Here is a 25,539-nt window from a genome sequence, read left to right on the forward strand (position 1 = left end):
CTGAGCCATCCGCGGCCAGGTGGGCGCTGCGGGAGCGGCGCGGGGTTCTGGGAAGCAGCAGGGATAGGGGCGCGGGCGTGCGTGGGGGGCGCGGACTGGGCTTGGGGCAGCCGGGGCCTTCCCCCACCCCGGCCGGGCGACGGGGACAGGTCTTGGGGCGCAGGACGCCCCACTCCCCACTCTGGGGAACCCCGGAGTCTGGAGCGCTGCTGGCCGCGGCCTTCCCCGCGCGCAGGTAAACAGGAGCGGCGGCGGGGCCCTAGGGGGTTGGCGGGTGACGGCTGCCAGGTTGGGAGGCGGGGCGGGGGGGAGCGTGCTGCCAGCCGGCTGGGGTGAGGTAGCCTGGTTTGGGGGGGACCTGATGGGGACCTGCCGGGGGTATGGAAGATGGTGTTTGAGACCCTGGCGTGTGCAGTAGAGGGAGAGGGTGTCAGGCTGTGACACCCCGCTGTGACAGGAAGGGGGTGCAGGTGGACCGACCTGTGAGGGGGAGCAGGGACTGAGTGTTGTGGGTGACCCCTGCGCCTCTGTAGTGTATGTGTGCACGCGCGCGTGTTCATGTGCTGGGAGTTGGACTGTTTGTAGGACTTTGCGTGTGTCACACAAAGATCGTGTGACTGTGGTCAGCTTTGTGCTTGGGGCTCATGTGCGCGTGTGGCCGTGTGGATGACCAGTGTTAGCACTGCCCCGGGGGGCCAGGTGTGCATGGTGTGTGCACTGTGCAGTCTTCCCGCCAGGACCATGGGCATTCGGAGGTGTGGGCTGGCACTGGGTCAGTGATAAGTGCCTACAGCTGACTTTCTGGTTATGTGTCACTGTGATGGTGCCTGGGCTCCCTGTGGCTGTCCGGAAGCTGGGCTGTGCCTTGGGACCATGTGTAGAAATGGCTGGCTGAGCGAGGTGTGGGTGTGTGAGACTATGTGTGAGACGGAGCGGAGAGGTGAGACCCGGGTAGCTGCCTGGGAGGTGTGCAGCAGAGACTGGGTCTGGGGCTAATGTGGGAGATGGACTGGGTGTGGTGGTGCCCACCTGTAATCCAAGTACTCAGGAAGCTGAGGCAGGAGGATCTGGAGTGTGAGGCCAGCCTGGGCTTTATAGTGAGGTTGTGGCTCAAGAAAAAAGAGAAAAAAAGAAAAAAGGAGAGGGGAGGGACAACTGAGTGATGCACGGCTGGGGCTGTCCGGGGGTGACAGGCATAAAGCTGCAGCAGACTGCGTGTGGCGTGGTGGGATGTTTTACACTGGCAACACTGGGGTGGCCCTTGCTGGCTGTGTCACTGGCTTGTGTGTGGTATAACGCGCACACACTTCCACAGAGAGGGCCTCAGATCCAGACAGTACCTGCCTTCCAGCGACTCCACCCAGACTTCTGGCTTGACGGTGTAGGGGATGCGTATTCACTAGGAACCGTGCTCCAATGGTGAAGTTTGCTCTTTTCCCGGGCCACCAATATGTGCCACAGTCGTTTCTACCGATGCCAGGCAGTGGCCATGACAGCAGCTCCCACCCAGCCCCAGATCACAAGGGGAGACAATGAATAAGGGGCATTTTCAGGCTCGGATATTTTCAGTCCCCTTTGGGCTGTGGGGCAGGACCCATCACAGTTGGGGAGTGCGTGTGCACACACACACACACACACACACGCACGCACCTGTGCACAGCGAGCTAGTGGTGGTCACCAAGGGTCCAAGGCGTGGACACAGCTCCTGTGAAGCTGCCTGAGAAGAGGGTGGGTGAGGACACAGGACAAACCCCCCGCCCCGCTGATAGTGTAAGGGAGTCCGAGTTCCTCCCGTCTGCACGTGTGTATCTGTGTACACACAGGGTAGTTGTATGTGTCCCTCATGGCCAGGCCTGGGTGAAAATCACAGGTGTTAGAGGAAGCTGGGTCCTCCACAGGAAATCCTAGGTGTTTTGGAGGGGCTCAGGCTGCTTGGGAGTTGGCTGCTTGGGGGACCTTGTGAGTGGGTGGGGAGCAAGAGCCATAGATAGGAACAGAGAAATGATCTGGACAGGAGGGATTTGGGATTCAGTTATATTTTAGGAGTAAGGGCCGTGGGGGTGGTAAGACACAGTTTCTGTGTGTTGGATTTTCTTTCTTCTTGTTGATTTGAGACAGGGTCGCACTACATAGTTCAGGCTGGCCTTGAGCTCACTATGTAGCCCAGGCTGTCCTGGAAATGACAGTGATCCTCCTGCCTCAGCTTCCCAAATTCTAGGATTACAGAATGCACCACCACACCTATCTGGCTTTTATTTCTGAGAGGAGAATATATCTGTGTGTCAGGCTGTATTTCCAAGAGAAAAGTATACAGGTATGTCTTTCTTTCAGGTATTGTTTCTGACAGGAAAATATCTGTATGTGCCTGAGCTGCCATGTTGTGTAAGGTTATATTTCTGGAAGGAAAATGTGCATGTATATAAGTGTTTGTGTCGAGCTGTTGTTGTTTTGAAGTACTAGGGATTGAACCCAAGGCCTGGAACATGCTAGGTAATTACTGTACCCTGGAGTTACATCTCCAGCCCTTTTATTTTTTGAGAAGGGGGACTCCATAATATGCCTGAGCTGGGTTCAAACTTGTAATCTTCCTGCCTCAGCCTTCTAAGTAGCTGATATTATAGGCAAGTGCCACCACACCCAACATTGAGCTGTGGTTTTGGTTCATTTTTTTCTGTGTTTTTTGAGATAGGGTTCCATTATGTAGTTCAAGTTGGCCTTGAACTTACTGTGTGCTCCAAGCTGGCGCTGAACTCATGGCAATTCTCCTGCCTCACCTTCCCAAGTGCTGGGATTACAGGTGTGTACCACCTCATCTGGCTAAGAGCTGTATTTCTTTGTTTTGTTTTGTATTGAAACAGGATCTAACTATGTAGTTCAGACTGGCCTTGAACTTGCTATGCAGCCTAAACTGGCCTCAAACTCACCGCAAATTCCCCTTGGCTCAGCCTCCTGAGTGCTGGGATTACAGACACATGCCACCTTGCCCAGTTTGAGAGCTGTATTTTTATATGTGTGTGTTTTTGAGACAGGGTCTTGCTGTGCTGTTCAGGTTGGCCTTGAGCTTGCTTTTAACCCAGGCTGGTCTCGAACTTCCTCCTGCCTCAGCCTCCTAAGTGCTGGGATTACAGGTGTGCGCCACCATGCCTGGCTTATGTTGAATTTCTAATGACAGAAAGTGTGTGTGTAAGAGAAGGTGTGCGTTGTGCTGTATTTATAAAGTGTGTGTATGTGAGTTGCACCTCTGAGAGATGTGTGTCTGTTATGTCATCAAGAGGGTGTGTGCATGTGTCTCTGAGGAGCATGGGTGCCATTGAGGACCTCAGAGACACTTTAGCTGCACATCGGACCTGGGCTCCTCCACACAGCGTTGACAAATTCCATCTGTAAGACCTCCACCCAAAAGCCAGCTTCAGACCTTCAACTGTGACATCTGTGGGACACACCTGCCACAAGTGTGTCCCAACAGGCCTTGGGCTGGCGCAGCAGCCTGTGGTGGAGGGTGGAGCCCCTGTGTCCCCAGGGTCTGTCAGGCCCACAGCAGGGGGGGCTCCTCCTGTCCCCCAACCTAGAGGCTCTCCCGGCTTCCGGCGCCCAGCCGCTGGCCCTCGCCTCCGCCCCATCCGCCCCCAGTGGCCGGACTGGTTCCCAACAAAGGCACCCTAGGAATGAGCTCACGGGGAGGGAGGCGGCCGCCTCCACTCGCCCCGCCCGGCAAGCCCCGCCCTCCCGCCCGAGCTCTGGGCCGGGGCGTCTGGGGACCTGGGGGTGGGGAGGGCCGCCTGGTGAGCCGAAGCCGCTGGGGCACCTCGAGGCTGCTGCTTGCCCTCTTGGTTAACCCCACGTAGTAGGATTTTGGAGCTGTGGGCTCCCAGGACAAACTCAGGTAGACTGGGACGTTCCCGGATGAGCGCTTGCGGCGCCAGGTGTGGGGCCAGGCGCTGGCTGGGATGGACAGGGCGTGGCGGCAGGGGCGCGGCCTGGGTGGGTGACAGTGGCCGAGCTGGGAGGGGGACAGTTGGGGGTCCGTGGCTGGGGATGAGCTCGCCCGGCCCTGCCAGTGACTCCTCCATCCTGTGTCCCCTTCCCCCAGAAGTAGCCATGTCCGTGCAGGTGGCCGCCCCCGGGGGCGCGGGGCTGGGCCCTGAGCGTCTGAACCCGGAGGAACTGGTGCGGCAGACGCGGCAGGTGGTGCAGGGGCTGGAGACCCTGCGGGCGGAACACCGCAGCCTGGCGGGGCACCTAGGTGAGGCGCTGGCCGGACAGGGCCCCGTGGCCGGCTTGGAGCTGCTAGAAGAGAAGCAGCAGGTGGTGAGCCACTCGCTGGAAGCCATCGAGCTCGGACTGGGTGAGGCCCAGGTATGAGTGGCCAGGTGCGGGGCTCAGGCCTGGGAGGGGGGACTGGACCCTGGGAAGAAGGGAGCAAGTCTGGATAGCAGGTCTGGGGAACCAGGCCTGGAATGAGGCTTCAGGCCAGGCCAGAGATGGGGTCCTGGACAGCATTCTAGGGTGACCGTGTGTGTGGTACCAAGGACTGCACCCAACAGTGCTCTATAGCTGAGCTACATTTTTGTATTTTGTCTTTTGAGATAGGGTCTCGCAGAGTTGCCCAGGCAGGATTTGAACTGGCAATCCTCCTGCCTCAGCCTCCCCACGTGCTGGGATTATGGGTGTGCACCATCATCCCCAGCTAGAGGATGCTTTTGTGTGTCCCAGGCACCCCCAAACCAGATGGGCCCCTCTTGTAGAACTGAGAGTCCTGGGGCGACTGTGGGGTTTAATGGGTGGAACAGGCAGGGAATCCTGAGGGGCCCAGGGTGCGCCCAGGCACCCCTGGAGCCACCTGAACAGAGCCTGCAGAATCTGGGTGTCCTGGATAGACTGGGGTGCTCTGGCCTGATGGGGGAGCCCAGGCTAGGCCAGGGCTGACTGGCCGGATTGGAACGGGCGGCTCCCTGCCCACAAGGTGCTGCTGGCCCTGTCGGCGCACGTTGGGGCGCTGGAGGCCGAGAAGCAGCGGCTGCGGGCCCAGGCGCGGAGGCTGGCGCAGGAGAACACATGGCTGCGGGAGGAGCTGCAGGAGACGCGGCAGCGGCTGTGGGCCAGCGAGGCGGCCGTGGCCCAGCTGGAGGAGGAAAAGAGTCACCTACAGTTCCTGGGGCAGCTGCGGCAATACGACCCGCCTGAGGAGAGCCAGGTGCTGGGGCAGGGTGGGCCCCAGAGCCTCCCACTGTCCCTGACCCTGAGCTCCCAGACCTCAGCCACAGCAGGAGCCCAAGTCACCTGGCCCCTCAGAGCTCCACAGAAACCCCCAAGTCTCCAGGAGACCAGAGGCTCCAGATCAGCAACTCCCCCAAGCCCTGGGGCTGGCTGGGACCCCAACTCTGAGGCAAGCCCCAGAGTCCCAACTCCCTACTCCTATCCTGCAGCGGCCAGAGTCACCCCCTCGCCGAGACAGCCTGGCCTCCCTATTCCCCAGCGAGGAGGAGGAGCGGAGAGGTGGGTGTGCAGACCCTGCAGGACAGCAGGCCGAGGCTGTCCCCATCTCGACCTGGAATGGGAGGTCAGGAGGACCAAGCTAGTGGCCGGTGGCAACAGGGAGGACAGCAGGCAGGGGAGGCTGGAGGCCGGCAAGGCAGGTGGGCCCCATGACCTTGACCCTGTGAGCCAGGTGGGCTCCTGATTCACATCCCACTGGGCAAGGGGGGAGGCATTTCTGTCCCCCTGCCAGGACTGATCCCACCAGCCACTTTCACGCCTGTGATTCCCATCTCAGAAGGCAGAGCAGGAGCTGGGCTTGGTGGCCCACACCTGTAATCCCAGCACTCTGGGAAGCTGAGGCAGGAGGTGGCAGGTTTGAACCCAGCCTGGGCAACTTAGCAATTTATCAAGACCCATCTCAAACAAAAAAAGGTGGGTACTGGGGGTGTAGCTCAGTGCAAGGCCCTGGATTCAATGCCTAGAACAGAAAACAGAGAAAAAGTCAGTTCAGGACCCACAGTCCCAGTGAGGCCACTGTAGTGCAGAAGCCTTTAGTGACTCAGTGCCACCTCCCCCAGGTCATGAGGCAGCAGGGGTGGCAGCAGCACAACAGGGTGGCTACGAGATCCCCGCTCGGCTTCGGACCCTGCACAACCTTGTGATCCAGTACGCGGCCCAGAGCCGCTATGAGGTCGCTGTGCCTCTGTGCCGCCAGGCCTTGGAAGACCTGGAGCGCAGCTCGGGCCACTGCCACCCCGACGTGGCCACCATGCTCAATATCCTGGCCCTGGTATACCGGTGAGGGCTGCAACTGACTGGGCAGGGACAGGGACCCATATAGGGACCCATATGGGCAGCAGTAATAGGACCCTGGTGTCTCCTCTGTCATTACAAAGCACTTGGGGAGGCTGCAGGGTGAGGGATGGAATGGTGACAGGAAAATTGGGGGAGGGAGGGCTGGATATCTAGGGATGTGGCTGAGCCTCAGGCCAAGAGGACTCAGAGCCAGGCAAGGTGTGATCCCAGGCTGGGGCAGGAACAGCACAAGTTTGAGTCCAGTCGGGGTGACTTAGATAGAGACCCTGTCTCAAATAAACAAGAGCTGGAGCCAGGCATGGTGGTGCACGCCTGTAATCCCAGCACTCAAGGGGCTGAGGCAGGAGGATGGTTGTGAGTTCGAGACCAGCCTAGGCTACAAACTGAGTTTGAGGCCAGGCTGAACTACAAAGTGAGACTTTGTCTCAAAAAGACAAAACAAAAGCTTGGATGTAGTTCATTGCAAAGGCCCTGGGCCCAATCCCTGTACTGCAAAACACCAAAACAAAACACAAACCAGAGTGTGGGGGCCAGAATCAGGTTCCTGACAGAGGTTTGGCTAGGTCTTGGGAGACAGAGCCCAAAACTGGGCACCTCAGGCTGCCACCCATGCCCTGCTCAGCCTGTGGCCCCAGCCCGGCCAACCCCCTCTGCCCATGGCCTCGCAGGGACCAGAACAAGTACAAGGAAGCCACGGACCTCCTCCACGATGCGCTGCAGATCCGGGAGCAGACACTGGGCCCCGAGCATCCTGCGGTAAGTGGGGTTCTGGGAGTAAGAACGCCTGGTCCTGTCCACCTGTAACTCGTACTGGCCCTCGCCCACAGGTGGCCGCCACCCTCAACAACCTGGCCGTCCTCTATGGGAAGCGCGGGCGATACCGGGAGGCAGAGCCCCTGTGCCAGCGTGCCCTGGAGATCCGGGAGAAGGTGCGGCCCTCCTGCCCTGCAGACCCATCCTGTGTGTCCTGCCCCTTGCTTTTGTCCTGGGCACCTGTAGCGACCCGCTCCCGCTGCACCTCTGGTCACGAGCCCTGAGCCCCCAGCCCCACAACCCGCACCCTTGAGCTTCTGAGTTCCATCTGGTTTGAGCTCAGCCTGACCTCTCCCGCCCTCCTGTGTCTCAGCCTGGCCCTGCCCTCCCAACCTCGTGTGACCATTCAACCCCCCACCCGACCTGTCCACCTGACTGGCATCCCTGGGGTTTCTGGACCACGTGACCCTGATCTCCGTACCCCCAGCCCATGTTACTCTCCACCTTGAGGCACCAGTTCCAAACTCGTGACCCTACTGTGGCAGCGACATCATGTGGCCGTGATTCCTTATGACCCCAACCCCAGGTCCTGGGCGCCGACCACCCGGATGTGGCCAAGCAGCTCAACAACCTGGCCCTGCTCTGCCAGAACCAGGGCAAGTTTGAGGATGTAGAGCGGTACTTCGCGCGGGCCCTGAGCATCTACGAGGCTGTGGGGGGGCCCAACGACCCCAACGTGGCCAAGACCAAAAACAACCTGGTGAGGGCCGCAGGCTGCAAGCGGCCAATGGGCTTGATGAGCTCTGGTACCCGGGTGTCCAGCAGTGGGAGACTGGTGCTGGAGGGCGAGTCACCTGGGAGCTGTCCCAGGGCCTGAGCAGGAGGCCCCCAGGCGGGAGGACCAGAGCACCAGGCACAGCAGGGCAGGCACAGGACGCCAGCGAGGTGGCCGGGACAGTGCAGTCCCAGATCTTTATTAGCTCACAGCGGGCAGCCCCGTTCTTACTTAGCACTTTGCCCTCTGAGGTAGGAGCTGCGGTCACTGCCAGTTGGCAGAGGAGGAGACTGAGGCACACAGGTGTGTCCCTAGCAAGGGACAGCAGGGACAGGAAGCCACCTGCACTGGTCCCCCAGGCGCTGAGGCCAGCTGGGCTCCAACCTGCTCCAGGCTGAGCATCTGCCCAGGGGATCAGGAAGCCTGGCTTCCTCCTGAGCACCGGAAGGCCAGGCTGGGCTGGAGGAGGCGGGACCACTGGCCGGGGGTCCTGAGATGCCCCAGCAGCACCAGACCGCCGCCCCGCCCTCCGCAGGCCTCCGCCTACCTGAAGCAGAACAAGTACCAGCAGGCCGAGGAGCTGTACAAGGAGATCCTCCGCCCCGAAGACCTGCGCGCCCCGCTAGGTGAGCTGCACCCTCCCTGCTGCCTCCCAAGGGGCTTCTGGGCTGTGTCCCCACCTCATGTCCCTATCTGTCCCCCAGGAACCCCCAACACAGGCACAGCTGGTGATGCAAAACAGCAGGTGAGAAAAGGCTTGCTTGGGCTCCTGGGGTGGGACTGGCCATGTCTGGGGGGAACCAACGAGAGTCCCCCACACCGTCCGCAGGCCCTTCCTCGGAGCAGCTCGTTCTCCAAGCTGCGGGAGTCCATCCGGCGGGGGAGTGAGAAGCTTGTCTCCCGGCTCCGCGGCGAGGGCGTGGCAGGGGCGGCGGGGTGAGAGCTGCTCCAGGTCCTCGGGGAGCCCTGGCGCGGGCAGGGTCTCAGGAACCCTCTGGGCTCCCGTCTCCCTCTGCAGGGCTCCTTCCCCGAGTGGGGCCCGACATTCCTGGGGCTCAAGTGTCCCTTCTCTGGCCCTGTGCTGCAGGATGAAGAGGGCCATGTCACTCAACATGCTGAACATGGATGGGCAGAGGGCTACCGGGACTCAGGTGAGGGGGCGTGGGCAGGCGGAGGTGGGGCAGCCAGTGACAGCTGATCTCTGCCTGTCCCTTGCTCACCTCCGTGCTTGTCCCCAGCTCCCCAGCCGGGCCCTCAGTGAGGCCTCCAGGACCCTCAGCGCCAGCACCCAAGACCTGAGCCCCCGCTAAGGTGGACGGGACCAAGTCACTGTGGCCTCTGAGGAAGAGGCAGGGCGGGTGACATCCATCTCATGCACACCCTGACACCCTGCCTGGGCCCACAGAGTGGGTTTCCCACCTGCCGTCTCTTCCTGTGATTAAATTCTGTAGATGTGGCAATGTGAAATGTCTGCCTGAGGGTTTCTGCCAGGACCTCCAAGCCCCAGTCAGTGGACTTCTGAGCCAGGCAAGGCCGGGAGTGGTGGGAGCACCTTAATACCAACCCTCAGGAGGCTGAGGCAGGAGGATCACCTCAAGTTTGAGGCCAGCCTGGGCCACATATTGAGTTCAAGGTCAGTTTGGACTACATAGTGACATCCTGTCTCAAAAAAAGAAAGAAGGCAAAAAAAAAGTCTCAGGAATCACCTGGACGCTTTTGTGCCGCACCTGCATTCACAGCTGCTGAGCGATCTGCTCTATCCTCCGCAGTGTCTCCTCCGACTCCAGCTGCTCCAGGCTGAGCAGGGACAGGCCCAGCTGGTCTTCCTGCAGAGGACAGAGGGAGGAGGGGGGCAGGCAGGACTCAGACAACAGCTCCACAGCACCCATCGGAAGCTACAGTCTTAAGACTTGAGGGCCAGGAGGTGGGAGTTTGGAAATGTCCTTAAAATCCACAGTGGGCAACCCTGTAGTAGAAGACAGGCCGAGGGAGCGGGTGGCAGCCATCTCACCCCAGCTCCCCAGCCTTCCCCACTCGGGGCTCACAGGGCTATGGCATGGGGGTGGCATCAGGCTCACCTGGTGGAAGGGCTGCGCCATCTGCCTCAGGAAGTACTTGGCCACCTGGACCCCCTCGTCCACCGTGAGGTTGAGGTTGGCGTCAGTGAGGTGCTCCTGGATCCAGCGTGGCAGCTTCCCCCGCTTGTCTGCCCGGGCAAAGCGCTTGCAGCAGGAAGGAGCGGGTGTCAGGCCATGGGCTAGGGGGCCTGGCTGCCCCTGCCCCTGCCCTTCAAGCCTCCCCAGTCTTAGGAAGATGGCTTAGAGGTGAGGGCAGGGTGCAGGGCCCCGAACCCCTACCTTGTCCGCGAACACCATGAGGCCATAGTCTGTCTTGCCCCGGATGGCCCGGCCCACGCACTGGGCCGCGTGGCGCATGGCGTCGAAGGTGAGGAAGTCATTCTCCCGGATCTGGAACTGGTCCCGCAGGTACTCCAGGCGCGCCTGCGGGTCAGGGGTGAGAACTGACAGGAAGTTGCCCTGCCCTCCTGTGCCGCCCGTACATCCCGGTGTGGCTGTGTCTGGCCCAACACGCACCTTCAGAATGCGGCTCTGGGTGTAGACGTAGGGGACGCCAAACATGATGACAGCCCGCCCGTAGTGGTGCACTGCAGCAGAGGGCCAGGGTTAGGGGCGAATGTGGCCCCGGGTGCTGCACTGCAGGACCCCAGAGGCCAGGCCCACTCACCAAAGTCGATCCCCTCAGACACCTTGCCACGGGCCACAGACAGCAGGATGGCCCCGCGGCCGTTCTCGCAGGCCTGGGGTGGGGGACGGAAGCGCAGGCCACGTCACTCCTGTCTGCGCCGCACAGCCTCGGCATCCCCCGCCCCCGGCCCCAGACGCACCTCCTGGTACTTCTCCAGGGCCACGCTGGTCTCAGCCCCATCCTGGGTCTCGATGAACAGCAGCTTGTTCCTCTGGATGTTTTCGAGGATGCCCTGGGGAGGGGCGGGGCGGGGCTGGGCTGGTGGGGCTTGGGCACAGCAGTCCTGGCCAAGCCCCCCTTGCCACCCACTCCGTGTGAGGGCTGCTTCTCTCCCGTCAGCCAGCCCACCCGAATCACAGTGAGGGAAGGGATAGTGGTCCGGACACCAGGCCAGCGGGGGTGGGCACGTGGCCCGGGAGGAGGGGGGCTGACTGTGCCAGGCAGAGCCTAGGAGAGGCTGCTGAGTTTACGCCCAGCCCTGCAGCAGCGGGGGACACCCCGGGAGCCCCTGTGCAGTGAAGTGGGGAAAGCCCTCAACAGAGGGCACAGAAGCAAGTGGGTCTGCAAATGGGAAAGGGTGAATCTGACTCTGCCTCACACCTTCCCAAAATGAGCTCCAGGAAGCTCACACAGGCGGGCAGCAAGGACGTCGGACTGCTGGGGGGAAACTCTCAGGGTCTTAAGTGGAAGACAAATGGCCCGTGGGCCCAGGTGACCCTGAAGGTCCTCTTTCTCACTGTGCAGAAAGAGCCAGTGTTGGGCTGGGAGGTCCCTGACACCCGGACCAGCCCAGTTCACCAGGCAGCCGTGCTGGTCCTCTGGTCCTCGCCCAGCTGGAGTCTGGCGGAGGAGCCTAAGACGGAGGCTCCCAGCCGGGTGACTCTGGCTGCCAAACGCCTTTCCTAACAGCAGCCTCTCACACAAGCATGAGCCGGGGGCACCGACACTGGGAACCCCAAAAGGGCCACGTAGTGCGCGTGTGGTCGCCTCCCCTGTGTGTGCCTCTGAGGAAGTACCAGGCAGGCTACTGGCAGGGGCAGGGGTGGGGTGGGCGCCACCAAGCTATAGACCATTCACATGTCCTAGACGCTGTGCTGTGACGGGACATGTGCCCCCCACTGAGAAGACGACGCGGAGGCAGCAGCAGGAGCAGAGGAGGGCTGCGTACCTGCTCGTACCAGGAGGCCACGGTGGTCTCCATGTACTGGTAGCTGGTGAAGAAGGCCACGATGCCGTCGGGGACCACGGCCGACATCTCCAGCAGGAGGTTCCCGTAGTTCCGGATCACCGCTGCAGGGGGCCAGAGGTCGGACCCTCTCCTGCCCGGGGCTTCCCCCCACTTCCCAGCCACTCCACTGAGGCCGTGTGGAAGGCAGCTCCCGCACACCCCTCCTCTCCTCCCCAGCCATGGAGGGCTGTCTCAGGCTTCTGAAGATAGCAGTGGCCACGTGACTTGTCACAGTCAGTGACCTGAGTGCAGAAGTGGCTATGTCACTTGCAGGTGAGCGCCCTGAACAGACCACGATCCACTGCGGTCACATGGGTCCTCCTGTCACCATTCCCAGGTCCCCCACAGTACACAGGCACCAAGGGCAAGGAGAAACTGCTCGGTGGGGACATGGTGTCTGTGGCAGCGTGACCTTGCCGATATGAACCCCTTCCCGGGACTCACAGAGGGTACCCAGGCTTCATACCAATATCTTCCCGGGTCTCAAATTTGGAGCTGATGGCCACCTGGTCATTCCCGCGGCCGATGATCTGGGGTGAGCAGAAGGTCCTGATGAGTGAGGCAGTGGGCTGAGCGCTGCTAGCCTGCTCCTGCCCCTCAAAGCGTCAGTGTCGCTAGCGAACCCTCAGCCACCTTTTACCTGCATCCCATGGACAGGTGACTGGGCTCAGAGTAGGTGAATCACCTGCCTAAGGTCACAAGCAAATCAACACCAGAGAGAACTGAACCCGAGTCAGGCCTTCCTCCTCCCCTGCAGGCTCCAGCCAGGCCGGTCTCAGGCCAGACAGTTTTTGAACACTGTGTCCACCATAGTATCTCCACTGGCGGCCCTCTCCACCATCCTGCCGGGGCAGTCATTGCCAGTCCACAGGTCCGGATGGGCAACTCCAAAAGCAGGAGCTTAGAAAACTTTTTCTTCTAAGCTTGGCACAAAGGAGACAGGGAATGTAGCCCAGTGGTGCAGTGCCAGCCTGGCAAGCACAATGTTCTGAGTTCGAGTCCCAGCACCCGCAAAAAGAAAAAACACTGGCACAAAGTCAGTGGTAAAACCTGCCGCAAGTGTGTAGCGGCCTGACTCACCCCTCTGTGTGACCCTTCCAAAGTGCTAGAACTCTCCTAGCCCTCTTCAAAACCCTTTGAAACACAGCCAGGCCTGGTAACACAAGCTTGCAATCTCATCACTAATGCCAGCACTCTGGAGGCTGACGCAGGAGAATCTTTGTTCCAGGCCAGCCAGGGCTACCCAGTGAGTTGATGGCGGGGCTGAATTACACAGCGAGATCTTATCTTAAAGAAACAACAGCCGGGCATGGTGGCACATGCCTGTAATCCCAGCACTGGGAAGGCTGAGGCAGGAGGATTGCTGTGACTTCAGAGCAGCCTGGGCTACAAAGTGAGCTCAAAGCCAGCCTGAACTGCATAGAGAGACTCTGTCTCAAAAAGACCAAAGGGAAAAAAAAAAAAAAAAGAAAAAAAAAGAAAGAAAAAGCGAAAAACAAAACCAAAAATACCCCTTTGAAACAGAAGAGGCTGTAACCAGCAGGGGCTGCCCAGACCTGGGTGGGATGGTACACACTGCTCAGCGGGCGCCTCTTTTTTTGCCAGGCCCGGACAATGTGAGTGTTTTACAACTTTTATCTCTAAATCCTCTCCCAGGCCCCAGAGACCAGGTGACATTCTCACCTCACAGACAGCTGCCTGAGGCCGGGGAGTCACCCCACGCTCTCATGGGGAAAGCTCTCCCACGTGCACAGGGCAAAAAGCCGAAGGCGGCCCCTCACCCATCCTCCCACTCACCATGGGGCAGAGGCAGACCCGGGCCAGCGTCATGGTGAAGGTTGCCATGGTGACAGGGTGGAAGTCCAGGATCTTGGGGTAGATGTCCAGCGGGGACAGTGTCTATAATGGAGACAGAGGAGGGCTCTCAGCAGCACTGGGCAGGGAACAGCACCCCCACAGTAAAGGGCTGGGGACTGCAGCAGACAGAGGAAGGGGCCTTACCCCAGAGGTGATGATGACGGACTGGAAGCGCTCAAACACTGGTTTGATGGCCAGGGAGGCGTCCATGCAGCTGCAGGGACAGACACAGCACTGAGGACCAAGCCAGGTGGCCAGGATGCCCCCCGGGCCACTCCTGCCCTCTCGGGCCAGGGTCCCACCTGAAGTGCAGGACGGGGTTGGCAATGGTCGGGGTCCTGTCGTCAAAGGGCTCGATGATGATGGTGAACCCTACAGGGCAGGCAAGGGCAGGTGAGGACCTCACTGGTCACAGCCACACCCAGACCCTGTCCCAGTGAATACCTGGGACCGAGCCCCGCCGTCCCAGCCTCAAACCCAGCACTGCGTCCGGAACACACCCCGGCCTGCCCTGCAGCGCCCACCTCTGTGCACAGGTGTGTGGGCAGAGCCCAGGGCGCTCTCAGCTCCCCAGCTCCGCCAGCATCGAGGGCATCCAGAGGGCCCAAGGAGCCCATCCCTCCAGCCCCCAGGAGCCTCGTGGCTGTGCTTGCAAACCCACTTGAAGCCCACAGCTTCCCCTGCCCCTGTGTAGCAGCCACAGAAACCCCATGGAGTCCCCCGCAGGTTCCCCCCTTTCCTCTCTGGGGTTCCACAACCGGCCCTGGGGCCCAGCAGAGCACCCTCACCTCCGCCCTGCTCCCTGCCAGCCCTGAGCACCCCTGGGGAGCGTCCCAGGGCAACCTGTTTGCTCCAAGTCCTCATTTATTTGTTGCAGTCTTTGTTACTGGTTTTCTTGTCTAGAACTTAAATTCCAAGAGGCTGCAGGTGAGGATTTTGGTTTTGGGGATATTTCTGCAGCGCTGGGCCTGGCAGGCCTGCTGAATATTCAGTTGCACTTAGTAATAACGTCAAGTTCTCTGTCCAGGGCCTGGACTGAAGACAGTGCTGATGCACTGGCAGGGTCGGGAGAACGTCTGTCCCCACGACCAATGGTTCCCATGGGAGGGGCTGGGCAGAGGGGCCTTGTGGGTCAGGGAGGAGGTATCTGCTGTGCTGAGAAGGGAGGAGGAGGCGGACATGGCTGGCGATGACGAAAGTGAGAAATGAGTAAAACATGAGCCAACGAGGGCTGAGGGGAGAGGGGCAGGCAGAGGATGGCAGCAGAAGGGCTTGACGTGATGGCCCGTGTGAGTGTGAGTGTGTGTGTGCCTGAGCACACCCGTGTGACAGAGCCTCCATCTTCCTGCCAAGGTAAAGCCCAGCTGCAGGCGGCCAGACCTGACCTGGTTTCCTGGGTAGATCTGTAATCCGCAGGGATCAGACCCAGCTCGGTCAGCTTAACGCTGAGGAGGGAATGGAGCCCTGACTGGAGCCTCCCCTTGTGCAGGCCAGAAATCCGAGCATTGTCCTCTATTCCTCAGCCCCAGTCTCTTCTGCCGCACTTCTCCAAACCTCTCTTCCCCCATGCCATGGTCCCCTACCTTGCTCAGGTCCCTGTCTCCACCCTGACTGCTGCCTCCAGTCCCTGCCTGAAGAATCCTTCTAACATGCAAAACCTGACCTGGAACCTCCCTTGCTGGGAACCTGCCTTGGCTCCCTAGTGCCCTCAGGTGCAGTGTGACCGGAGCCCATGGCACTTCTCTGCCGTCTCACACCAGGCCCACCCCACACTACACTCTGCAGCCAGAAAGAGCCTCTGGAAATATGAATCTGAGCACGAGGGTCACTCCTTCTAGAACAAAAAATAGGGCCAAAGCCCAAGCCTAGTCCTACAGAGCCCTGTGTGCCCAAGCCCCTGCTGTCAATGCTCTGGATGTGGCTGGGCCCCCAGGTGCTGCTGCCAGCAGGGGCAGGAGGTGCACGCTTACCCTTGGCGTAGGTGCTGACGAGGGTGGCGAAGTTAGCAAGGAGCGTGAGTGGCGAGAAGTCAGCGAGATCAGCGATCTCCAAGGTGTGCAGGAGGGAGCGGAGGCGCTCGGCACAGAATCTGGGGAGGGGAAGGGAGGCGAGGCACAGTCAGGGTGTGGGGGGAGTGGGATTGGGACCCTCACCCTCAGCAGACATGGCCACATCCCCCCACTCCATAACAGGGCTCTATGAGACCAGAGACGCGTCTGTTCCAGAAACTTCTGTGTCCCCACATTGTACAACTGCATACCAGAGCCCCAGTACATGGTGGTGTGTACAGAGCAGCAATTCTACACCCCTGTCACATCGTCACTTGTCACAAGTGCAGTTTCTCACCAAAGTAAGACCCACAACCACCCCCAGAACCCCAAGGTCGCACTAATCTGCATGGCTTCAGGGCCACACTCACACCCAGAGCTTCCACGCTCCATGCTCAGAGAGGGACACCACCACACAGGGCCCGTCCTCTGTCTCCAGGCTAGCTCAGGTGCCCTCGGTCTCCCCCACTGGGCTGTGAGCCGCACACAGACAGCCCTGGCTGTCCGGGTCACTGCTGTGTCCCTCGAACACTGCCGGTGCTTGGGGAAGGTCATCAGTGACTGAGGGCCTCTCTGCCCTCACGTGTCTCCTACTGGGTTTGGGGATGGGCAGAGCCAGGTCGTTCTACCCAGGGCCCAGAGGCCAGCTCTGTCTGGGATGGCAGATGCTCCTGCTCAGCCTGTGCCCTCAGCGGCAGCCCAGGTCACCACACTGGGGCCGCCCGAGGTGCAGGTGACAGGGTGGCAGTTACCTGCCTTGCTGCCTTCTCATAGCCACCCCGGAAGCTGCGGGGTGAGGACGATGACTCCCCACCCATTTACAAAGGAGGGAAAGGAGGGAGGGGAGACAAAAACCCCGAAGCAGCAAAGTGCAGGTACAGAAACTGCCCTCCTCCTACCCCTGCCCGTGCCCAGCTTGCACCCTGCGGGCTGCCACCCCGGGCCTGGTGGGGAGGGCAGTGCTGGACGGGGAGCGGCGCTGGCAGGAGACCTGCGCTGGGGTCTGTACGCTGCCTTCCAGTGCGGGTCCTGCCAGGCCCGAGGGCTCTGCTCGGGCTTCCATCAGGAGCCTCTCCGCCTGTGCGGCAGATGCTCACCCCTCCCAGTGTGGGCTGGGGCTGGTGGTGCAGGGCTGGCCGGGCACACATGAGCCCCTGGCTCCCATCCCCAGCACCAGAGAAAGGCCATTGGTGCTGCTTCTCCTGATCTGGGCAGGGGCTCACCGTCTCTCAAGTCCAGGGCCTCTGCCCCACTGGCTCCTCCGACTGGTTCCTCACGTCCCCTACGCCCTGTCCCCACAGGAATGGTGCCTCTGTTAAGCTCTCTTCTGGCACATGCTCTGATCGGGCTTTGCGGCCTGCCAGGCCCAGCCCACCGCAGGAACGCAGTGCCAGCTCCAGCCTCACCCACGGGCCTGCCCAGCAGCACCGGCCAGGTCCTCTCCCAACACGGCCACCGCACCTGAGGGGCTTGCGCTGGATGCACACGCGCTGCGCCAGGCTGCTGAGGAAGGCGGGCGGGCTCTCCTGCACCACGTGCTGCACGCGCAGCCGCCACTTGACGAACTCCAGCAGCCGCCGCAGGAAGCCCAGGAAGTGCTCGGCCGTGCGGATGGAGCCAGGGACCGCCTCTGCGGGAAGACGCGTCAGCGGGCAGGTGGGCAGGGGTGGGGTGCGCGGGGAGCAGGCAGTGCTGGGCCGGGGGCAGTGCTCACCCTGCAGCACCTCGTCGGGCAGCACGGGGTTGGCCAGGTGGGCATCCGTCTCCCGGGCCGCGCTGGCCTCCCGCAGCCCCTCCACCAGTCGCCGGTACTCATCCCGCAGCCGCTGCTCATCTGTCTCCTTGATCCTGTGGGGACACCGGCAGGGCTGGGACAGGCTGGCGTCCCCGAGGGCCAGGCAGGGAGCGGGCAGAGAGTCTCAGGTGCCTCCCCAGTACCTGAGCACCGTCTTCTGCAGGGTGTCCAGGTTGGCCTGGCACCGGTCGAGGGTGCGGCGCGTGAGGTTGACGGTCATGGAGTCGATGCAGACGTTGTCTAGGGAAGGGGGAGGCCGGGCTCAGGACGTGGGTGGTGGGGCAGGGTCCAGGGCTGCACACGTGGCTCCCTCCTCACCAATGTTGTGGGCCTCGTCAAAGACCACGACGGCCTTGCGGGCCAGCTCCTTGGACACTAGGTCGGCGATCTTGGGGTCCAGGAGGTAGTGGTAGCTGTACACCACCACGTTGGCGTGCAGGATCTGGGGGCGGGAGGCAGGTTGCCTTGGTCCGTCTGCCAGTGCCCACCAGGGCCCTGCCACCCTGCACCACCACAGAAGGAACACAAGGAAAGACGCACAGACAGGCCTACGCAGGCAAGGGACAAAGAGGCAGAGCCCTTACCGAGTAGCGGGCCAAGAAGTATGGACACCAACCCTGACGCTGCCCCAGGGCCTTCAGGTCATCCAGGTTATAGATGCCAGCGGGGAGGGGCACCTGGCGCCCATGGGCGTCAAACTCCTGGGCAAGGAGAGAGGGTGGCAGGGGTCAGGGAGCCTGGCTGCCCCACGCGCTTGGAGCCAGCCCAGCCCACCCCCTCAGACACCTCGTAGAAGCGGCAGTGGGGCATGCTGGCATCCTGCTGGTACTGGGCGCGCACGTAGGAGGCTGTGAGGCTGTGGCATTTCCCGTCCACGTCCTTCCCAAAGCGCAGCGGTGTCACCTGGGGGCACGCAGACATCAATCCCGACTGCTCCTCCAAGCCAGGGCCTCCATGCCTCGCAGCTGGCTGGGACGTGAAGCCGCCTGGGGTTTTGGACAACAGAACCTCACCCAGTTTCATTACCAGTTAAGATGCCTGGGACTGTACCAAGGCCTGAGCGGGAACAGTCAGACTCCAAACCTGGCATGCTCAGTGTCCCGGGCCCAAAAAGCTTGGGTGGGGCCGGAAGTGTTTTAGATTTCAGATAGTTTCAGATTCTGAAGTATTTGCATACACACAATAAGATATCCTGGGGCTGGGACTCAAGTCTAGACAGAATTCACTTATGTTTCACATTCACCTTGTACACATAGCCTGACTTTGATAGGGTATTGTCAGTGCGCCTGAATTTTGACTTTGTCACATGAGGTCAGGAGTGTTTTCTACTTGTGGTGTCATGTTAGCCTTGAAAGTATCAGGCCAAGCCAGGCGTGTGGCACACACCTATAATCCTAGAATTTGGAAGCTGAGGCAGGAGGATCACTGTGAGTTTGAAGCCAGCCTGGGCTACACAGTGAGTTCAAGGCCAGCCTGGACTATACAGCAAGACTGTCTCAAAAAAACAAAATAAAGTTTCGGATCTTGGAGCATTTTATTTTATTTTATTTTATTTTATTTTATTTTTTGGTTTTTTGAGTTTTTTCCAGTACTGGGAATCTAACTCACGACCTTGTGCTTGCCACGCAGGCGCTGTGCCGCTGAGCTAAATCCCCAGCCCCTCTTGGAGCATTTTAGATTCAGGATTTTTTTTGGATGCTCAACCTCTACTTTTAAAACATGAAGCTAGGGGCTGGGGATTTAGCTCAGCGGCAAAAGCGCCTGCCTGGCAAGCGCAAGGTCGTGAGTTCAGTTCCTGGTACCGGAGAAAAACCAAAAAAAAATAAAATAAAATATGAAGCTGTGGGCTGGGGTGCAGCTTCAGAGTATAGCACTTGTGGGGCACACAAGAGGCCTGGGCTCCACACCCAGCACCACAAAAATAAATTTTAAAATTAATACTTGAATAGCTGGGCATGGTGGCGCATGCCTGTAATCCCAGCACTCGCGAGGCTGAGGCAGGAGGGTTGTTGTGAGTTCGAGACCAGCCTAGGTTACAAAGTGAGCTCAAGGCCAGCCTGAACTGTATAGTGAGACCCTGTCTCAAAAAAGACGAAAAATAAATAAATAAATAAAAAATAAAATTAATACTTGAAGAAACATGCAAATGGAGGTTGAGAACACTTCCTCCTGACCTGCCAAAATACACGAAGCCTTGCCGGGCAAGGTCTAAGAGAGAGCGGGTCCACCCCACAGTCTGAGAACCACCACCCTTGACAGGCTCTGGACCCTCCCCCAAGGCGCCATGTCAGTGACCGTCACAGCCTGGAGCTGTCCTTCCAGAGAGCAAAACCTTTTCCAACAACAAAGGGCAGCTCAGGGGTTATAGACCCTCCGCTGTCCCTTCTCCAGTTCATCAGCCCCTGACATCTTTCATCATCATCACCTCCATTATTTCTCCGTGTTCTTACAAATAATGTGATGTAATAAGTATGTGAGGAGATGTCAGCCACTTAGAACAGCACTTGGCCGGGCGTGGTGGTGCATACCTGTAATCCCAGCACTTGAGAGGCTGAGGCAGGAAGATTACCATGACTTTGATGCCAGCCTGGGCCACATAGTGAGACCCTGTCTCAAGAAAACAAAAAAGATAACAGCACCCAGCACACAGTAAACACACTGGTTTTGTAGTGTAAGTTAGCAACTACAATATTCTATATCATATGTTATTATGTACACAAATATCATAATTTTGTTTTTTTAAGACAGGGTCTCATTATGTAATTCAGGCTGCTCTTGAGTTTATAATCTCCTGCCTTAGCCTCCCAAGCGCTGGGATTAAAGACATGTGCACTATGCCTGTCTTTATGATAATTTCTAACATATTTAGCTTTTCATTCATGCTAAGGTGTTCAACTGCCTCATCTCAATCAATCTCATCAACTTTCTGAAGCAGGGACCTAATTGTCCCTGTTTTACAGAAGGGAAAACTGAGGCCCAGATGGCAGAAATCAGCTGTTCAAAAGTGCACAGCTGATAAGTTTCAGAGTCAGGAAAGCAGGCCTGGGGCCTCAGCCAGGCATGGGGAGAGGAGGAAGGGCTCCTGCAGGAGGTCACTCACCAGGCCATGAAGGATGAGTCAGAAATGACAGCAGAAAGGTAATTCACGCATGACCCACCCCTTCCATCACCAATCCGAGAGGTCTAGGAATTGGGGGCTTGCAGTTGGGTGGAAGCTTCCTCAACCCCGAGCCTAGGCCCAGGGGTGGGAAAGGGCACTCACCTCAGGATGAATACACAGGTTCTTGCGGGAGCTCAGAGCCAGCCCCAAAAATGGCAGCTTCTCCCCCTCCTGCTTCTCGTAGAAGTTGAGCAACTTGCGAAGCTCTTCAATCACCTGCTCAAGTGGTGGTGGGAGGGACTTGGCCTCAGTGGAAGCAAAGCCCTGCCAGCCAGACCCTACCTCTTCTCCAAGGTCCCGACCCCGAGGCTGGTAAGGGCAGCCGCCAGGGACCAACACGGGAAGCGGGTGGGACAGGGGATGAAGCATGGGATCCTGGCCCACCTTCTCAATCTCGGGCACAGTCCTCGAGCAGTAGATGAGTTTGGTCACCTCCAGTGGATATGCCTGCCAGCAACAAGTGGCTCAGTCCCCATCTAGCCCCTTGCCACTTTCCCCTCCATGGACATGGGGGTCACTCACCCGCTGGTAGGCCATGATCAGGGCCAGCAGAGACACTGTCTTCCCAGTACCTGAAGGCATCTCCAGGACTCCATGACCCTGTGTGTTGGGGCAGGAGGGACAAGACATAGGCTCTCAGAACCTCAGGGTCACAAACTCTAGGGACCCTCTCCCACTTGCCATCACCCAGGAACAGCAGGACAATGGGACAGTTAAAAGTCTGCACCCGCAGCACTCAGGAGGCTGAGGCAGGAGGATCGTTGCAAGTTCAAGACCAGTCTGGGCTACAAAGTGAGCTCAGGGCCAGCCTGAACTGCATAGCGAGACCCTGTCTCAAAAAGATTAATAAAAAAAAAAGTCTCCATTTGAGTGGCAAGGGGTTTGAATCCCATTTCTGCCACCTTCTTGTTCAAGGTCTTAAGCACGTATATTTACCTTGCTGGTCCACACTATCCTCATCTCTAAAATGGCCCTAATAAGAAGTCCTTCCTCATATCCTAACTGTGAGGATGAATGAGAAATCATGTGTACAATGTATGACACAGTACCTGACAGTGAATCCTTCTCCTTTAACTTAGCAAAAACTTCCACAGTGCTGGGTGCAGTGGCACAGATCTGTAACCCCAGCACCCCAGCCCTCCCTGGGCAATTTAGCAGCTTAGTGAGACTCTGTCCCAAATTTAAAAAAAGGGCTGGGGATGTAGCTCAGTGTGAGGCCCAGGGTCCAATCCCCAGTACTAAAAAAAGAACTTCCACAGAACTGTGTTTAGTGCCGTTTATGTCAGGGTCTTTCAGCCTCAGCTCTCTTGACAATTGAGGACAGAAAATGTGGTTTTGGAGGGGGACTGTACACAGCAGGTTGTTAGTAGAGTCTACAGCCTGTACCTACTTAGCAGCTTCCAGGCGCCCTGCCCCTGCACTGGTGTGACAACCATATCTCTGGCCCCTGGTACACATCCTTGGCCATCAAAATCACCCCCAGCTGAGAACTGCTGATTTTCCTGTATGAAGCTGCATGACCCTCACAAGTTATAGAGTAGGTGCTTGTCACTATCCCCCAGCTTTTCTTTCTTTCTTCCATTTTTAAAAATGGTGCTGGGGATGGAACCCAGGGTCTGCTCCCACGCTAGGGCAGAGCCCCTACTGTACAAACTCTACGCATTAAAGGTTAAGTGATTTGCCTAAGGGTGCACAGCTAGGAATCTGTGGCTCCAGGATACCACGCCCTATAGGAGACTCTATAAAGCCTACACATTCCTAGGCACTGGGAGACTGGATCTTGGATAAAGGTTTGCTGCTGCTATTATTGGCCATTATTTTGGATAACAGGAGATTTTGGAGTCCTGGATTCCGGAGGCAGGATCGGTGGCCCCCTTTACCCTCTTTTTATTGTTATTTTTTTTTTTTTTCCTCACTGTGGGGGATTGAACCCAGAGCTACAGCGAAAGGGTTGTTTTGGTTTTTGTTGTTGTTGTTGTTTTGTTTTGTTTTAAATTGTGCAACACAGACTCACTAAGGCGCTAAAACGCCCAGGCTGATCTTGAACTTGGCGATCCTCCTGCCTCAGCCTCCGAAACTGCTATTAGAGGTATGCACCCCCATACCCAGCTCCAGGGCCTCAGACTTTTAAAACCCAGCCGTGCCGCAGTCTCCGCTTCAGACCCCCGCCAGGCTGTGCCACCTGTTCGGCGGGCAGCGCGGCCCCGGCCCCCACCTTGGCGTCCAGCGTGCGCTTGAGCTCCAGCATGTAGGAGAACTGCTCCGGGTAGATGTAGTCGTACGGGAAGTAGACCAGCAGCCCGTCCACGTTGAGCCTGGCGTGGGGCTGCGAGTCAGTCCGGTCCCCTCCGCCCCTCCACGGCCTCCAAGCCCTCCGCCGCCGAGCCCGACGTCCCCAAGCTCCCCAGGAGCCACTTCGGGTCTCCCCGGCGGCGTCTCCCCGCTTCCGTCCAGTTGCCGCCTCTCTGCTCCGGCCAGCATTCTTGCCCCACCCCTTCAGCCTCCCCTCGCTGCGCCGAGGCCCCAGGCTCGCCCACCCGTTCCCCCACCTTCCAGAGCCCCGCCGCCCTCCCAGTCTCCCACGGCCCCCTCCTCACTTCATGGCGGCGGCCGCGGCGTGCAGCTCCCACTGCTAGCCCTTTATGAATATTCAGTGGGGGGCAGGGATATGGGCGTTCCCGAGGAGCTGCTCCACCTTCCGCACGATGCCATTGGCCAATCCTGCCCGTCACTCCGTCGGGGCGGAGCCACTCGGAGTATTGCGCTTGCGCACAGAGACGCAAGGGCGGTTTCCAGGGAAAGGCGGTGCTGGAGGCCGTGCTGAGGATCACCGAGGAGTAAGAAACAAACATGCAAGGAAGAGAGCCGAGATAATCGATCCAATTCATCAGCATTAAATATTCCTCAGTCTGCCTACGTTGAGTAGTGAATAGACTCCAAGGGAGAATGACAGGGAAATTGGGAACCCCTTTGGAGCACTCGAGTTAACGACGGATTTGCTTCATTAAAACATGCATTTATAAAAAAGTGTTGTCTCCTAGATTTAGGAGAATTTATAAATATCTCCTCTCATTTAGTGAGCGCCTACTGGGTGTACTGGCACATACCTGTAATGAGGCTGAGGCTGGAGGATCATTAAGAGTTCAAGGCCAGCCTGGGCTACACAGTGAGTTCAAAGCTAGTCTGAACTACATAGCGAGACCCTGTGTCAAAAACAAACAAACAAGGCCGGATGTGGTCATGCACACCTGTAATCCTAGCCTTCAGGAGGCTGAGGCAGGAAGATCTTTGCAAATTCAAGACCAGCCCAGACTGGTACAAAGTGAGCTCAAGGCCAGCCTGAACTGCATAGCGAGACCCTGTCTCAAAAAGCCAAAAAATAGGTCTAGGGATATAGCTCAGCCGCACAAGCACCTGCCTGGCAAGTGCAAGGTCCTAAGTTTGATTCCCAGTACCAAAAAAAATAAATAAATAAAAAAAAATTTGGAAAAAAAAGCCCCCCCCAAATAAATAAATATAAGAAGTTTAGATTTAGACTTAGATGCACTTTGAGGTAATAATGTTAAGTGAAGTAAATCAGGCACGTGAGCTCTACATCATATGGCTTCCCTTATGTGAAAAATTTAATAGGAAAGAGGACAGAGAGAAAAGAGAAGAAAAAAGTAATTATATTCTGTTTCTCTTCTTGGTCTCTGGTTTCACTCTAGTCTGTACTTCTTTGGATATGTTAACGTCTTTATTATTGTTGTGAGCAAGGTCTATTTTGAAAGAAAAAAAAAAATTCCCAGAATAGGAAAATCTATGAAGATAAAGAGGAGCTCAGTGGTTACCTAGATTTAGGGAGGAGGGTTTGGGAGATGATGGCTGGTAGGCAGGGTGTTTTGATTTGGGATGGCAAAAATGACCTAAGGTTGATTGTAGTTGTGTCTCTACAACTCTATGTGCTAGGGTCTATTGAATCTTTCATGCTAAGTTTTTAAATGGTGTGGTATGCAGATTTTTTGTTTAATAAAGCTGTTTTTTTTTTTTTTTAACGTTTAGACACTTGGTTTTCTTTTTTGGTTTTTTGAAACAGGTTCTCACTATATAGTTCAGGCTGGCTTTCAACTCACTATGTGGCCCAGGCTCACCTTGAACTCGAGGTGTTCCTTCTATCTCTGCCTCTTGAGTGCTGGGATTACAGGCCTGTGCCACCATGCTTGAGCTCAATGTTTTGATTTTGAGGGCACTGAGAGTCAAGGATGTGTTCTCAGAAGAGTAAAGATGTGATCAGGTTTACATTTCAGAAAGATGTTAAAGAAAAAGGTGGTTGTCAGATTTTTTTTTTGTTTTTTGGTCTTTTTGAGATAAGGTCTTGCTACACAGTTCAGGATGGCTTTGAGCTCCCTTTGTAGCCCAGGCTGGTCTTGAACTCGCAAAGATCCTCCTGCCTCAGCCTCCCAAGTGCTGGGATTACAGGTGTGCGCCACCATTCCTGTCTGTCAGAAATATTTGGAATATTCAGAGGCTCATGTGCAAGGCCCAGGATTCAAAGCCCAGCACCAGAAAGAGGGAGAGAGTTTATGAACTAGAAGATGAAAGTGAGGCAGACACACAGGAAAGTCACTATGCAGGGCCACACCCTCTGCAAGGCCACCTGACTTGCCTACATCTGACCCTGTTGACAGCGATCTCACAACCCTTAATTAATTTGAACACATGCAAGGAAAGGAACCATAAGAACCAGCAGACACAACTATTGGATTAAATATCCCCAGAAGTGTACTATGCTGTCATTCAGATCTGGTTTGTCCCTCAGGGATCCTAGTGTTGGAAGCTTGGCCTCAGGGAGGTAATATAGGAGCAAAGGGCACCTTTAAGAGG

General features: G+C 57.7%; 2 protein-coding genes across 10 annotated transcripts; one reads left to right on the plus strand and one right to left on the minus strand.

The window, feature by feature from the left end:
* Positions 1-9,289, plus strand: Klc3 (kinesin light chain 3). Of its 7 annotated transcripts, XM_005412517.2 has the most exons (13): positions 1-19; positions 4,091-4,356; positions 4,964-5,194; positions 5,427-5,496; positions 6,057-6,276; positions 6,963-7,050; positions 7,122-7,223; positions 7,634-7,807; positions 8,358-8,448; positions 8,527-8,567; positions 8,652-8,758; positions 8,910-8,973; positions 9,061-9,289. In XM_005412517.2, the coding sequence occupies exons 2-13, from the start codon at positions 4,099-4,101 to the stop codon at positions 9,130-9,132; spliced, it is 1,518 nt and encodes a 505-aa protein (XP_005412574.2). In that variant the 5' UTR covers positions 1-19; positions 4,091-4,098; the 3' UTR covers positions 9,133-9,289. The 7 variants fall into 7 exon arrangements, with proteins under 7 accessions (XP_005412574.2, XP_013364158.1, XP_013364157.1 ...); XM_013508704.1 differs by having other exon boundaries at positions 8,358-8,567; XM_013508703.1 differs by having other exon boundaries at positions 8,527-8,758.
* On the minus strand, positions 8,765-23,359 carry Ercc2 (excision repair cross-complementation group 2). 3 transcript variants are annotated; one of them, XM_005412512.2, is made up of 24 exons: positions 23,274-23,359; positions 22,892-22,991; positions 21,199-21,276; positions 21,061-21,123; positions 20,779-20,892; positions 18,303-18,419; positions 18,101-18,217; positions 17,835-17,958; positions 17,660-17,756; positions 17,436-17,569; positions 17,183-17,351; positions 15,644-15,762; positions 13,976-14,045; positions 13,818-13,887; positions 13,614-13,715; positions 12,283-12,346; positions 11,757-11,878; positions 10,728-10,820; positions 10,568-10,640; positions 10,417-10,487; positions 10,180-10,323; positions 9,901-10,044; positions 9,550-9,648; positions 8,765-8,903 (listed from the first exon to the last, which is right to left on the minus strand). In XM_005412512.2, exons 1-23 carry the CDS (start codon positions 23,276-23,278, stop codon positions 9,556-9,558), a joined length of 2,283 nt encoding a protein of 760 aa, XP_005412569.1. In that variant the 5' UTR covers positions 23,279-23,359; the 3' UTR covers positions 8,765-8,903; positions 9,550-9,555. The 3 variants fall into 3 exon arrangements, with proteins under 3 accessions (XP_005412569.1, XP_005412568.1, XP_013364155.1); XM_005412511.2 differs by having other exon boundaries at positions 9,529-9,648; XM_013508701.1 differs by lacking the exons at positions 20,779-20,892; positions 21,061-21,123; positions 21,199-21,276; positions 22,892-22,991; positions 23,274-23,359 and adding an exon at positions 18,543-18,636 and having other exon boundaries at positions 9,529-9,648.
* Between the last annotated feature and the right edge of the window lie 2,180 nt (positions 23,360-25,539).

Source organism: Chinchilla lanigera, unplaced genomic scaffold, assembly GCF_000276665.1.
Source record: "Chinchilla lanigera isolate Chin_1 unplaced genomic scaffold, ChiLan1.0 scaffold00154, whole genome shotgun sequence".
Classification (NCBI taxonomy): domain Eukaryota; kingdom Metazoa; phylum Chordata; class Mammalia; order Rodentia; family Chinchillidae; genus Chinchilla; species Chinchilla lanigera.